Source organism: Grammomys surdaster, unplaced genomic scaffold (assembly GCF_004785775.1).
Source record: "Grammomys surdaster isolate TR1022 unplaced genomic scaffold, NIH_TR_1.0 267, whole genome shotgun sequence".
In the NCBI taxonomy this organism is placed as follows: Eukaryota; Metazoa; Chordata; class Mammalia; order Rodentia; family Muridae; genus Grammomys; species Grammomys surdaster.
This window is the reverse complement of record NW_021604708.1, coordinates 18,184-32,868: the sequence shown is the minus strand read 5'-3', so window position 1 is coordinate 32,868 and position 14,685 is coordinate 18,184. Positions and strand designations below refer to the sequence as shown.

General features: G+C 34.1%; 1 protein-coding gene across 2 annotated transcripts; it reads left to right on the top strand.

Moving 5' to 3' along the window:
- The first annotated feature begins 5,123 nt into the window (after nt 1-5,123).
- On the top strand, nt 5,124-13,616 carry Prl (prolactin). 2 transcript variants are annotated; one of them, XM_028776350.1, is made up of 5 exons: nt 5,124-5,335; nt 7,017-7,189; nt 8,954-9,061; nt 11,669-11,848; nt 13,270-13,593. In XM_028776350.1, exons 1-5 carry the CDS (start codon nt 5,302-5,304, stop codon nt 13,459-13,461), a joined length of 687 nt encoding a protein of 228 aa, XP_028632183.1. In that variant the 5' UTR covers nt 5,124-5,301; the 3' UTR covers nt 13,462-13,593. The 2 variants fall into 2 exon arrangements, with proteins under 2 accessions (XP_028632183.1, XP_028632185.1); XM_028776352.1 differs by having other exon boundaries at nt 5,248-5,335; nt 7,020-7,189; nt 13,270-13,616.
- Nucleotides 13,617-14,685: the final 1,069 nt, after the last annotated feature.

Here is a 14,685-nt window from a genome sequence, read left to right as displayed (position 1 = left end):
CTTCCCTGCACACACTGGACATGATCTTCCTTGTTCTCCAATGAGAGAGAAAAGGTGAAGAACTGAGTCAATCAGACCTTGTTATGTTCACTTACATTTATTACTGCTACCTCGGACTATTTTTCTCTAGCTATCCTTCTGCACAGCTGTCTAAATATCCTCCTAATTAAGCATAAGCACACACATTTATAGGTTCCTTTGCATTGGGATTTCTTAAGGATGTATGATATGTAACACTTACATTAAGTGAAGCTGTATATTTTTCTCCTGTTTGCACTTTAAGAGTCTTGACTGCAAACAAGGGTTGACAAGGGAAGAAATCTTTCTTCCCCTAAAATTGTATTACTTGAACACAAGTATGAATTGGTGTTTTATTGTGCTTTAGTAAATATATTCCACATGTTTGAGCTCATTTCAATTTTATGTCTTTTACTTTTTTAATGCTTTATCCTTTGTTAAATGGACTGTCTCATATTTTTACAGGTAAAAAGTTTACAGTCTCTAAAATTTTTCTAGCTATAGCCATCATCTTGCAGTATCTTTTGAAATTTTTATTTTTCCAAAAATCTCAGTTTGACTCTAACATTTGACTTCTGTTTATAAACCATAAAATCAATACAATCATACTTCTATGCATTTTATCACAGATGCATTTATTAGATTTTAAAGCATAATATCCATTCTTTTTCATCGAACTAGCTACGGTCAAGATTTTGTGATATTTCCACCCTCAGAAGTCTTCTTCGTGAGCTTGAAAATTTACTTGTCCCCTGACATTTGAAATATGACGATTATATATTTTACTTGTTCTTAGTCAATAAGGCTTCTTAGGAATTGATTCATATATATATATATATATATATATATATATATATATATATATATATGCATTTTCTTCCATGTCGATCTTAAATGACAAGGAGCTTAGCTAAACAATAATCACTGTAGTTAATATCTGAATATGAAAGTACATTTTAGACTACAAAAGTGTGTTTCAATACATATGTACATAATCTGGTGAAGCCATGAACCACAGAGAACCACTACTGCTGACTTTCTTATTAAACTAGTTAAATTCCTACCATCATTCTAGATATTCATCCTTATATCCATATATCCTTAAAAAGTGCAACTCTCACCTTTCAATATAGAAACTTCTTTTGCAGCAAATGAAGGACATTACAGAAAGTCACAATGATTAGCAGGTCAAAATGCAGAGAATTCAAACTGACTGTGAAACACTCAACCCCAGCTAATACTTCTATAATATTACCTATATATCTAAGGCTCAGTGAACGTCATGGAAGAGCAGAAAGATTTTAAGAGCCAAAGGACCAGGATATCTGCTGTGAGATACTGCCTTGTACGTGTGAAAGGGAGGATGCACAAATGAAGTCACAAATATAGAATTTCATAAACAATATCTTCATAATAACAATACCAGTTTACACAACCATGTGAATGGGGAAAATCTTACAAAGACTCACTTCTAGATGAAGAGTTAGAAGCAGTTAATCATGAGAGTGAGAGATGAGAGAGAGACAGAGACAGAGAGACAGAGAGAGACAGAGAGGGAGAAACAGACAGAGACAAACAGAGAGAGAGAGAATAAGAGAGAGGCAGAGAGAAACAGAAAGAGGAATCAGTCTTCAGTCTTTTTCAGAAATGAGCTCCCTGAGAGGTTATTGAATGCCAAGTGGTTAGGCCTGAATTCATATATAAAAGCAAGACTAAATAGATTCAACAAGGTATGTATGTGTATATAGTAATATAAAACAATGAAAACTAAGAGTTTGAGAATTTTGATGAGAGGTAGGAGAGACATTGGAAGAGATATAGGGGTAAATATAGTTTAAAATGAATGAGCACATCGACTTGAATAGAGAAAAGGTGATATAGACTGGAAGAAGTTGGAGAGAGGGATGAATATGATCAACATATCCATATATAGCACATCAGTACATCATAATCTCAAAAAGTAATAAATATATTTTTAAGTGGAAAACATGATAATACATATACAATAGCAAAGATATTTAATTAAAAAAAGTCTCAGAAGAAATGGTCAAAAGGTTGGCTAGGAAGCCATTTCATTGCAAGATTTTACTCTACTTCTCAGTATGAATCATCTGTGAAGGAAGACAGAGAAAAGGAGTCCACATACATCAGGTTCTATGAGCTGCTACTATATTGAAAATGTTCCTTTACAGCAGTGTCTTGACCTTCAAACTGTTCTGACACATTCACAATACAGCAGCTCCCTACCTAGGTCCCCCTACAAGCTGTCAGTTCAGAAGAAGAAGAATTACTATCTGTAATTCTGGTCCCCTAAAGTTTTTCATTTTTTGCTGTAGTATTGTGTTGTAATTGGTGACATTAGTACTAATTACAATTTTAAATTATAAAATTTATATCTGGAACTTTGCAGGTATCAGTCATATTTCTCATTAGATTAATAATAATAGATGAAAAATGAGTGATTAGTTGTTTGGCTATATAGAATGAATAGTGAGTGAATTAACTGATCAATGGAACTCAAATAATCTATGAACCAGTGGGTGAATAGGAAGATACATAGATTAGGCAGTAGATAGATTACATTGAAGATGATAGATACTGTATTATTTAAATGATATATAGGTATATGGATTATAGATATATACTAGATTAGATTGAAATACATTGATATTTAGACAACATATTACACATACATATAAACACATGTCTATACAATACAGAAATGATAGACAGTAATAACTGATAGGCAAGTAGACAGACTGATTGATTCTGGAAGGCTTTTTTTCAGATCTTCTTCCCATTGCATCAGAAATAGATATTTAAACACATGTAATATTTAAGACTGAAAAATGGAATAAGCAAGAAAAATTAGCAGCTTTCTTACTTTTTGTTAGCATATAACTAAGTATTTCATACTCTTATATTAAAAATAAAACTAGAAAATACCTTAAACCCCCAAAAGTAACTATTAAGTCTCTAGCTCATTGACTTTGAATCTGACACTGTTCTTGCATGAGGAATTACAGTTTCTGCAAAGATATATCTTGTTTAGAACAAACCCACAAGGAGCTTATAGGATAAGTTAATAGAGAAGTCATATAACAAAATAAAAAAGCATAGGAATAGAGGAGAAATCACAGCGTAGGATTTTGAAATAATTCTACACTCTAAACTTTACAGAGAAATATGCCATCACGCAGTCCAGTAAGTCAATGGACACAATTCACTTTGTTTCTTTTTCTGGTATCCAAAAAAGTTACAACACAATTACATTTTAAGATTATGTTGTCATTTTCCATTTTATGGCAGATTTCCTTAAGCTTAAGATGCTGGATAAGGAGGCAAGTGTTGCACAGGATTCTATATCTTTTCATCTGTGAAAATTGATACTGTTTTGTCCAAGAGGATATGCGGATCATAAGCATACATGCAGGAAAGATCCCAAACCTACATTTAGATACTTCTTCTTATTTGAATCCTGATATTGATTATGCCAAGGCAATTAGGAAGAAAACTCAGGAATTCACCAAAAGAGAAGCTCAAGATTGTAATGTTTAGTAAGATTTCTAAGTTCCCATAAGAGCACAGACATGGATAATCACTAATTTGTTGAACTGGAAGCTGTCAAACTTGCAAAAGCAAGCAGGAGAGATATCTCAAAGGTAAACAACACATTTACTGGCTTTCCAAAGCACCCAAGTTCAGTCCCCAGCACCTTCTGGAGGCTTACTCCCATGTGTAACTCTGGCTGCATGACATGCAATACTTTCTTCTGGAATCTGTGGGAATTTCTACTTATACACACACACACCCACACACAGACACACACACAAATAGGCAGACAGACAAACAGACAGACAGACAGACACACACACACACACACACACACATACACACACACACACATACACATGCACAACCACACACAAGAGTAACAAAATATTTTTAAAATCTCTTTAAAAGAGAGAAAAAACATACAATAAAACATGACTTATAAAAAAACAAAAACGCGTCATCTGTCAGTCCATATTCAGAAACAGGAAAGCCAAAACTAAAGGTCACAAGCTGCTTCAGATGAATGAACCCACAAGTCAAAGAAAGTCATCAGCAACTTCATTATTATTCACTATAATGATATCATTTAGGTAATCTTTAAAAGATGAGTGGAACTTTGGAGTGCATGGAAAAATGCATTTTTGTCACTGTGTCCTAGAGTGCTTTGGGGTGAGAGGAGGCAGGTGGATCATGAGGTCATAACAATTTATCTATCTATATCTTCCCAGTGAGTGGAGATAAGTAGATAGAATTGTAATTGATTTCACTATGTACTTGTAGCTATGTGAATATATCTGTGTGTTGTGCACACACGTGCGCTTTAGTATATTTTGTCCTAAAAATGACTGTGCTCCTTCACCAAATAAACTGTGTAAAGAATGGGTGATATGTGATTCTCCTTGGGAGTGGGTACACATGGAAACAATTTTAACTGGCATTTTCCTGTCTTCGCATATTTTCCCATAATTCTTCAAGCAACAATCCAACCTGAATTTAACCTCATTATAAAATAGTGTCTGCTGCCTCTGCATTTAGTCTCTCTCAGCTTGTTTGTTAATATAGACATTGAGGAAGAAAATGCAACTTTACATACTAAAACCAAGAGATAAGCATATGAAACGACATGCTTTAAACAAACTTGCCCATCAGGCATGCCACTCTTACGAAGACAAAACAAAGAACATTTAAAGAAACTCAGAGTGTGAGAACTCTTGTATTTTCAAGTTTAAGTTCACATGCCTTGGTATTTAGCGAATACATTTTGAAGATTCTAATTTGCCCAATAATCTTGAATGAAAAATTTATAACTAGCAATGTTTGAAGCTATTTCCTAAGTTAAAAGCCATAGTATGTATTGCAGATTCTGTGAAGAAATGGGGATAAATTTTGAAGAAATTACTGTTTATAAGTTTTATAGATTCTCTAGCTCAAACTGGAATCAAGGTCTCAGCCTCAGCTTTTCTCTCATTTCCTTTTGCTTTAATTAATCAAAATCTTTCATTTCTGGCCAATATGTCTTCCTGAATATGAATAAGAAATAAAATACCATTTGATGTTTAAAATTATGGGGGCTATCTTAATGACGGAAATAGATGATTGGGAGGGGATGAGAATGCCTGATTATATATATTTATGAAGATATCAAAGGTTTATAAAGCCAATGTCTGCAGATGAGAAAGCCGTGGTTTTCTCAGGCCTTCTTGGTGAAGTGTGTTTCCAGTAGTCGCCATGACCATGAACAGCCAGGGGTCAGCCCGGAAAGGTATGTGCTTCAGCTTAGTGAATAAGTGGCTTTCTCAGTATTCCTGGTATGGCATAGGGGGTGTCTACTCTGAAAATTTACCTAATTCGGATTTCAACTTTTGAGGGTTATTGGGAATAACTGCCTTTTTCCAGACACGGCATGGCCAGAACCATCAACACAGACCCAAGACAACTGTGATGTTGTCCAAAATAGCTTTGTTCCTTAATCATATCAGCAGATAAGGAAAATGCAAAGATAACTGGGTTTAGAGCAAGAGTGATGGGGTTGTTGTTACTCCACAGAAGGAGATGGGAGCATCATGAGACACTCACGTTGTACTCTAGCTAAGATTCACCACCTATACAGTGGTCAGTCTCAGAGATGCAGCTGTCTGTGAGTTAACAATGGAGTTTAGAGTAATAGTCTATTCATTTACTTAGAAATTATTCATACTTCAGTATAACAGACTATTAGATCAGTGGATCTCTAGTGGGGGAGACATCCTTCTTTCTGAGATGTGACACATCTAGCGATATCTAGAGGTAAATAGTGATGACATAATGGAAGTAAGGAAAGAAAAAGGAGGCTGTTACTGGTAGCTAATGAGTAGAAATCATGGATGCTCTGAAACCCCCACTACTGCAAACTGAGCCTGAAAACAAGAAGCAATTCAGGTCACAAAGTTGGTGTTCCAGAGATTGAGAACTTGAACTGACACAGACAAAACCTTGTGTCTACCTGTAACAATTCTAGAAGAAAGCAAGGAACATTTTCTTGTTGTCAGGTCTCACTATAAGTTGGTTAGTTCTTATAAATCTGACAAAATCTTCATCAATGCAGACAAAATGTACATAATGATATCAGGGATCTGGTTTATACTGCTCTCAGAATTTGTTTGAAATGAAGAGACACTTCAGTAGAAGGGGAAAATAATGAGGCTAATATTAACTAATTGTCTTTACTTCCTTGGTGATGTTTGGAAAAAACAAAAGAATTAATAGCAACATACATTTTTGTGACACATAAAAGAAATCCCCTCTTTAATTTTTATCTCATTTTAAACTGAAAACCCCTCCAATGATAAATGTTCAGATATGAGTACTCAGGGTTAAAAGAAATCTATCTAGTTATGAATTATAAAATCTACTGCTGTATTACCATTATCTGAAAATCATATTACTTTCACACATGTAGATAAACTCTAAAGTCTCCAAAAGTATAAATACATATTTATATATTTTATATTACATAAATATATTTGAAGTATGTTTTTGGAAAATTAGAAGTACTTTTCAAGAAATATATCCCAATAACATTTAAATTTTTCAGCTAGTGAGCTATTTAACAATGCTGTATAGTAATTTTGTAGTTAACATTGAATTAAATATTAAAAATTCTTAAAGAATGTGACTACTCAAGACCAGAAGAAACTTCCATTATATGAAATTGTCTTAAGACAATGACTTAATATACTAGCTCAGATTAAAATTAATAAGCACTTCTGTGACAAGTTCAAAATGACAAAAGCTACCGTCCTCACACCATATATCTGTGAAAATGTTAATATTGGATAAACACTTTGTAGAATGTTGACTCTTCCTTCACCACAAATATAAGCATACATGTAAGGTGTTGGGGACAGATAAGGTTCCTCCTCAGCTGAGTAGATCATCACACATTGGTTCCTGCATTTCTTTAGCAGGGACACTTCTACTGTTGATGATGTCAAACCTGCTGTTCTGCCAAAATGTGCAGCCCCTACCAATCTGCCCTGGCGGCGACTGCCAGACACCTCTCCCGGAGCTGTTTGACCGTGTAGTCATACTTTCTCACTACATCCATACGCTGTATACAGATATGTTCATTGAATTTGTAAGTACTTCACTTATTTCTGGTATCTTTTGAAAAGGTCTCTTTAAAGCAATCCTGCTGTGTTTCAATTAAACAATGATCCAAAGTTCAAACACTTTACCTCCATGGGAAAAAGAAAAATACAGCTTACAAAAATTGGAACAAGGAGAATAAGACAATTTCACAAAATTCTACAGATTTGCAAAAGTGAAACAGCCTTCAATATTTTGTAAATCGTGTTTTTAAATGTGAGGTGTGCAGCCTTAGATGTAGTGGCTGAACTCTTCAAAGTCTCCCTTGTATGGATTCAAACACTAGGGTATTTTTTCATGTAATTGCCCAGTGAAGGGGAACAGTGTGGAAGGAGTGAACTCTGTGGATGGGCTAGAATTAACCTAAACTGAAGCCATGAGGGGGTGTGGATAAAAAATAATCTCTGTTCAGACAGCCCCAAACTTTCGGGGCCATTTTTTAAAAACTTTAAAACATGGTTTCAACAAAAATAGGAAGCCTGATTAAGAAGCAGAGAAAGGTCCTCTCTTCTTGATATAGGCTTTTCCAAGGACTTACCTGATATCAGTGGGTATCCAGAAAGTGGTTCATCATTTACACTAAATATGAATTTATAATGTTCTCTTTACTCACTAGCATCTTTTTCAATTATTGACCAGTCATAATTCATGTTTGAAATCTTCCTAGAAATTCTTCTAAGTTTTCAGAATTTTTACTAAATTTTAGTTGATAATAATACTTTATACAAGTGCCAGTCAGGGAGTATGTATGAGATGGATCTCTGTCCTTTAAACTTATGTAACAGTTGTGTAACTTGGTACTCCTTTGGATGTCTAACTAGTGGAACAGAGGTTGTCTTTGATTCTGTTGCCTGTCTTTGAGACCATTTCCCCTAACTGGGCTGCCTCTTCTAGCTTCAATAGGAGAAACTACACCTAATATTATTGCAACCTGATATGCTGAGGATGTCTGCTTATATCCGTGAGAGTCTGTTCATCAAGAGAAAGAAAGGAGGAGTAGATGGGGAGGGAGATTGAGGGGAAGGACTAAGAGGACAGGAGGGAAGAGAAACTGTAGTCAAGATAAAAAGTAAATAAATAAATTAGCTAATTGAACAAAACAAAACAAAACACATTATCAGGAAAGCAAAGTTCAATACAATAAATGAGTAATGAAAGAAAAATAAATAAAAAATTAGAAAGTTATTTAAATGACTTGATATTAATTATAATTAATTATAATTTAATATAAGTTATATTAAATAACTTTTCTATTTTAATTGTTCACTGTTTAATATTTTTCAAATATGTATGCCTGGTGTTTTACAGTTTACTTAGTCACAATCCACATACTTATATTCAGCATTTATTAAGAATTTATTCCTATCCAAGTTCATAGATTCAGAAGTACTTGAATGAAAAGCTGTGTTTAATAATGGATAATTGAAGGAAACATATCAATCTGAAACTATGAACAATAAATAAGTAAACAAAAATAATATGTGCTATAGCATTTACCTCCAAATGCGAAATGACATGTAAAGGAGAGCTTTATATTTTAGGTAATTTTAGTGTTTATTTTCCAAATTGTAATTTATATAAAAAAGACAAGATAAGGAAATAAATAAAAATATAGGCTAGGCTGGGAAATAAGTAGAAAAGAATAATGTTAAATTAAAATTAAATATCTATTGAATAAATTAATATTCTGGTTATATGTATATATGTCTTAAATTCCCAGACTTTGCTAATGGAATTTCTATATAATTTCTAGAATAAACAGTATGTCCAAGATCGTGAGTTTATTGCCAAGGCCATCAATGACTGCCCCACTTCTTCCCTGGCTACTCCTGAAGACAAGGAACAAGCCCTGAAAATCCCAGTGAGTCCTCCCTCCCACCCACTTTCCGACATAATTGAGGCAGTGCACTGGCTTTGGTGTACTCCTTGTTGTTAGAGCACTGAGAGAGTTATAGTAATCAACCATGCAAAGATAAAGAGGAGTGGGGACAGTGATTTGCCAAAACAAATACACATTGCAGAGTGTGTAAAAAATGAAATATTTAATAACATTGTAGCTGAGCTATTAACTGTCCATGAAGATGACATTGGATATGTTATCCTGTAGGAAACTTTGAATTGAATTTCATGATTATGAATAAATTGCTGTTCATATTTGTAGGAAATATGTAAGAAATGTATATGTAAGAGATGCCAACTTATTTGTATTTGTTCAATGTTCTGGGAACTCCTCCATTGGTAGTCTCCATTATTGACTACTGCCCATCACTCCTTAGCTTCCACGTTCTCTTGGTGTTGGTCCTCCTAACTTTCCTACATCTTCATTCTGCCCAGACTTCTTTACCTTATTCTCTATCTTATATTGAAAACCCACTCACCAAGATGTATTTGAAAAATTGCTTTTCTATGTTTCTCAAAATGGAGTCTCATATGATAATAATATCTTAATATTATGGCTGGTCTTATTATTAATTTTTAGAAACCATGCCATAGCCAATATCACCATAACTAAACAAAAATATATACACAAGAAGATTATGTTATGGAGAAGTCAAAGAGAGACTTTGTCTCAAAAATGGTTTGGTCCACTTGATTGACACTAGTGATATTTTTCTTTAATCAATCATACTGTGAAGTATATATAAATTTATATATTTTATATTTTATATAATTTATATGAACATAATTATATATTTATATGATATACATATATGTATATCTCCAAAATTTGTATATCTCCATTATCTTCTTTATTTAATTTGTTGCATCTCAGTTCTATATTCCTGCTGTTGTCCTTAATATTATAGTGTTAATAGAAGAAAAACTGAAATAATAGGCTGAGGACCAAGAGAAAATATTCAGTGAAAATTACTCTAATAAGAAATCCACAAAGACCACTAATGACATTTCTGTAACTCATTCCTTCAAAAATCTCTTGTTGCAGTCTATTATTATTTCATTTGTAGAGATGAAGAACATGGGTCTAGAAGGTGATACTAAATGTGTACCAGTTTCAATAATAGTAGGCAAGCAATGATGGCTTCAGCTAACTGAAGATCTCACTTTTCTCCAAGTGCTTTTACGCTCCCAGAAACCTATGTTGTTATTACCATTTGCCCCCTACTTTTTCCTCTCAAATCTTTAATACTTTTCCATTTTAATATCTGTTGAAATATTCTCCTCTCATCATTTTCATTTTCACTTGAGTAAATAAGAGACATCTGTACAGTGAGTATTGCTAATCACGGATGAGTTTTGTGTATATTTTGGGAGTGAGCAGACAGAACTTGGGGGTTAAACTGCACTGTGGTTTGCATTCATGCTTGTATTTAAACACAATTCTATTTTTTTGTTCTTTAATTGGATGTACCAACCAATAGGACATATTCCTAGATGTGATGGACACCAAGTCATGTACACTGTGGAAAGCACATTCTACATACTCTTTTTGTGATATCTTTCTTTTAACATTCTAAAAAAAGATGAAAATAATATATACATATAATGATCAATTTTATTGTCTAGTATAAAAATGACTTGTGTCACTAGTCATTGACAATGGTGGTATTTATCTTTCTCAAGATCCTCTTTGGATGCAATAAGTCATAATTCCCACTGAGTGCCACCAAAGCTTTCCTTTGTTATGAACATTCAAAATAATAGAAGAAGCTGCCAGACCAGGAAAGGTGATGGCAGAATTCTAGAGGTTAATCAAAACCCAAAGAATTTAATATTTTAGAGAGAAAATAAAGTCACTTAAAGGCTAAGAAGATTTAAGTCAATTAAGTATTTCCAAGTATGTATAAAGATCACCAAAAACTTACTTTGAAAAACTAAGCATGAATGTAACCAGACATGGTGGTACATGCCTTGTAACCTGGCACTCAGTAGGAAGAAACAGGTGGATCTCTTGCTCTGCACTTGATCTCAGTGAAAGGCTGAGAAATGATAAAAATATCTGTTCTAGATTAGAAAAACAAATCAAATCAAGACAAAAGCAACAGAAAAACAACCCATGGGGTACATAATTCTAATCTCAGCAAAGGAAACATGAGCACAGTCTAGCCAGTCATCCTTGGCTATTGGGAAAGTTCCATGCTAGGGAGATATAATGTCTCATAATACAAGGTGGACTGTTTCTGAGCAAAGACACCAAAGGTTGTTTTCTAGTCTCTAAAAAAATAAGCATCATATCTGTACATACACACACAAAAAACATATACACAGAGTCACATATACACAAATACTTAAAGATAAGTAGTCATATAAACAAGATATTTTTTGCTCTACTCTTTCAAAGTATATGCTAATAGTTGTTTGACTTTTATGTAATATTTGTGGTCTAAAACTATATTAATACACACATAGTTATGAAAATGAATATTTTCTTCAACTTCTATGAACAAAACCCACATCTAACTGTGTTGTATTTTACTTGCTTTAATTATTGTTGAACATGGTGGATTAGCCGGAAGTCCTTCTGAACCTGATCCTCAGTTTGGTGCACTCCTGGAGTGATCCACTGTATCAACTAATAACTGGAGTAGGTGGTACCCATGAAGCTTCTGATGCTATCATATCAAGAGCCAAGGAGATTGAGGAACAAAACAAGCGGCTTCTTGAGGGGATTGAGAAAATAATTAGCCAGGTGAGCATTTACCTGAAAGTTCAGTGCTTTTCAAACTCATGGAAAAGCTGATTTCTACAATGAAGAACAAATGTTGAAACATTCTTTGTCCGATCAAAGTTCAGGCATTATATCTTGTAGGCTTCTGGTAATGGAAGCACAAAACTCTAAGTACTGTAGATACTACTCTTTCAGAGTTTTATAGTTCAACTGTGTTATTAGACATGTGTGCCCTTCCTGATACTTCTTACAAATCCACAAGTGGTTTGCTATTCCCTAGGAGCTGATGATAAACTATTCCACAATGAAAGGAAAGCAGACAATAAAATTGATAAGAATAATTTTTCTTGAATATATATATATAAATTCTGGTTCAATATGCACACTGGACACACTAGAGAATTAAAGTATGAAGGGAGAAAAAGATAATTAAAATCACTTTAGAATCCCTCTTGCTGACATTAGCCCTCATCCATAGGAGACTGAAAAGATATGCATACGAATGTCAATACTGTCCCAGAAGGTTTCAAAATGAGCACATTTTCCTTATAATATACATTATTTATCATATATGGAAAGGTAGTTTATGTTAAGTATTGTTTGGCTTGAGTCTCCTATATAAATCTCATGTTATTGCATTTCATATAGTCAACTCATGTTCAATATCTAGATTGAATTAGTATTTTGAGTTTCTCCATTCAGATAATTGTCATTGCTTGTGAGATTAATAGATGAGCAACTTTCTGAAAATCATGTAAATAAAATGCCACCTGTTGAAAAAAGTATGGATATAGACATAATAATTATTCTATTTTAATACTACTCTGTTTGGTATACATGTAAACACATGCTATATTTTTGTAATTTTCAGGAAACAGCACATATCTGATTAAAACACACATATATAAAGAAAGCAAACACAAATAAAACCTTCAAAGCAATAACATATGCAGTAAATACTCAGATTTCAAGGTATTTATCATTTCTGTGGGGCAACCTACTGACTTAATGACTATTTCATAATCAGCTACCAACTATATTCCTCCTCATTGTTAATATTTCAAACATGACAAATGATTTTCTATCAGAAGCAACAAAGTACAAAGTTGTTGACAAGATAAACACTTTAAGTAAGAAAACAGGCCACCAATCTTCTATGATATCTTGGTAAAAGCCTAGGACCTGCCTCATCATCTGTTTACACTGGCAAGTGTAAACTTCAACTCAGATCACTTGCATAATCCTAAGCATATCTACATACACTAGTTTAATCTTTTAGATGGCTAATAGACTTGTTGTACCCTACCTATATATATCTAATATACATAAGTTTGGCTGAAATTTTATATTGTTCTTTCCTCAAACTTTGAATTCTGCAATTACAAGAGAGAAGGATGCAAAAATGCTCATATATGAATTGGAATTATTTGTTTTCTAATTAGGCCTATCCTGAAGCCAAAGGAAATGAGATCTACTTTGTTTGGTCACAACTTCCATCCCTACTGGGAGTTGATGAAGAATCCAAAGACTTGGCATTGTATAACAACATTCGGTGCCTGCGCAGGGATTCCCACAAGGTTGACAATTATCTCAAGTTCCTGAGGTGCCAAATTGTCCATAAAAACAACTGCTAAGCCCACATTCACTCCATGTACTTCTAAGATTGTCCTTGAAAGTCTATTTCTTCAAAAGTTCTATTTGCATTACAGATTTCAGTGCATGCTTGGGTGAAATTGGTCTCTTCTTAAATAATAAAAATTAACTTTAAAAAGATGTCAAAAATCTGAAAAGGCTATCTGTCAATGTTTCCTTTGTTAATTTAATAGAAATTCTTTCATGGATGTCATCATCATCACAATTATCATCATCGCGTTATCAACTTTTGTCACAATAGCAGGCTCAAGTCTTACAAATAATGCATATAGAAAAGTGGTTTAAATCATAAAGTTAATATAGGCCAAGATTTTTAGAATTGAAGCAAGAAGTCACTATTAACAAGTCCATCTATTCTACCAAAAATTTAGGAAACTGAATCTTTTCTGTGACACAATTTTCCAGTATAGGAATGGATAAACCAAATGCTACAGAATTGAGTTGCATCTAGAGAGTACACTATCAGCTAAGCAATCTAAAGTTGGTGAGATACAAACAAATATTATCCAGAAATATCTTTTAAAAAAATTGGCTTTATCAAATTTTCTTGGGACTCTCAAGTCTTTACATTAATCATTTTACTCAATATGATAGAGTGAAGAAACAGGTTCAAACAAAATGATAGAAAATTAAGTAGAGCAATATTTTTCATCTATACTGTGTAGCAGAATATTTTCCCCACAAGCTGGGAGGAGCTAACCTGGGAGGAGTAAGGAGAGGAAGAGGAAGAACAAGGAGAGGAAGGGGAGAATGAAAAGGAGGAGCGAGGGGAGAGAGCACCAGAGAGAGAGGGAAAAATGGAAGCGGATATGCACCTGTCTCTAGCAGTCAAAAGTAGTTGATATATCTAGGTTGGGTACTGGGTTACAACTCTGATTGCATAGACATCTTATTATTGAGTATTACCAAATATATAAAGCCTGTGGATAATCTAAGCATTAGAGTCTCATTCCTACGGGGCCCACTTGGATGGCAGGATGGTCGGGCTCAGCCAAGCATTGTGGAGACAGTGTGGGAGGTTGGTAGAGTCATCTCCCACACTGACATCTAGTGGGTGGCAATGCTGGTGCCTCTGACCACCTGAGTGGACTGCCTGAGTGGGAGGCCAGAGATGAGCAGCAGTGGTACTCAGCAGCTGCTCCTGGCATCAGGCTAGTCAGGAATATGGTGGTTGATTAAGAAATCTATTACCAGGATTGGAGAGA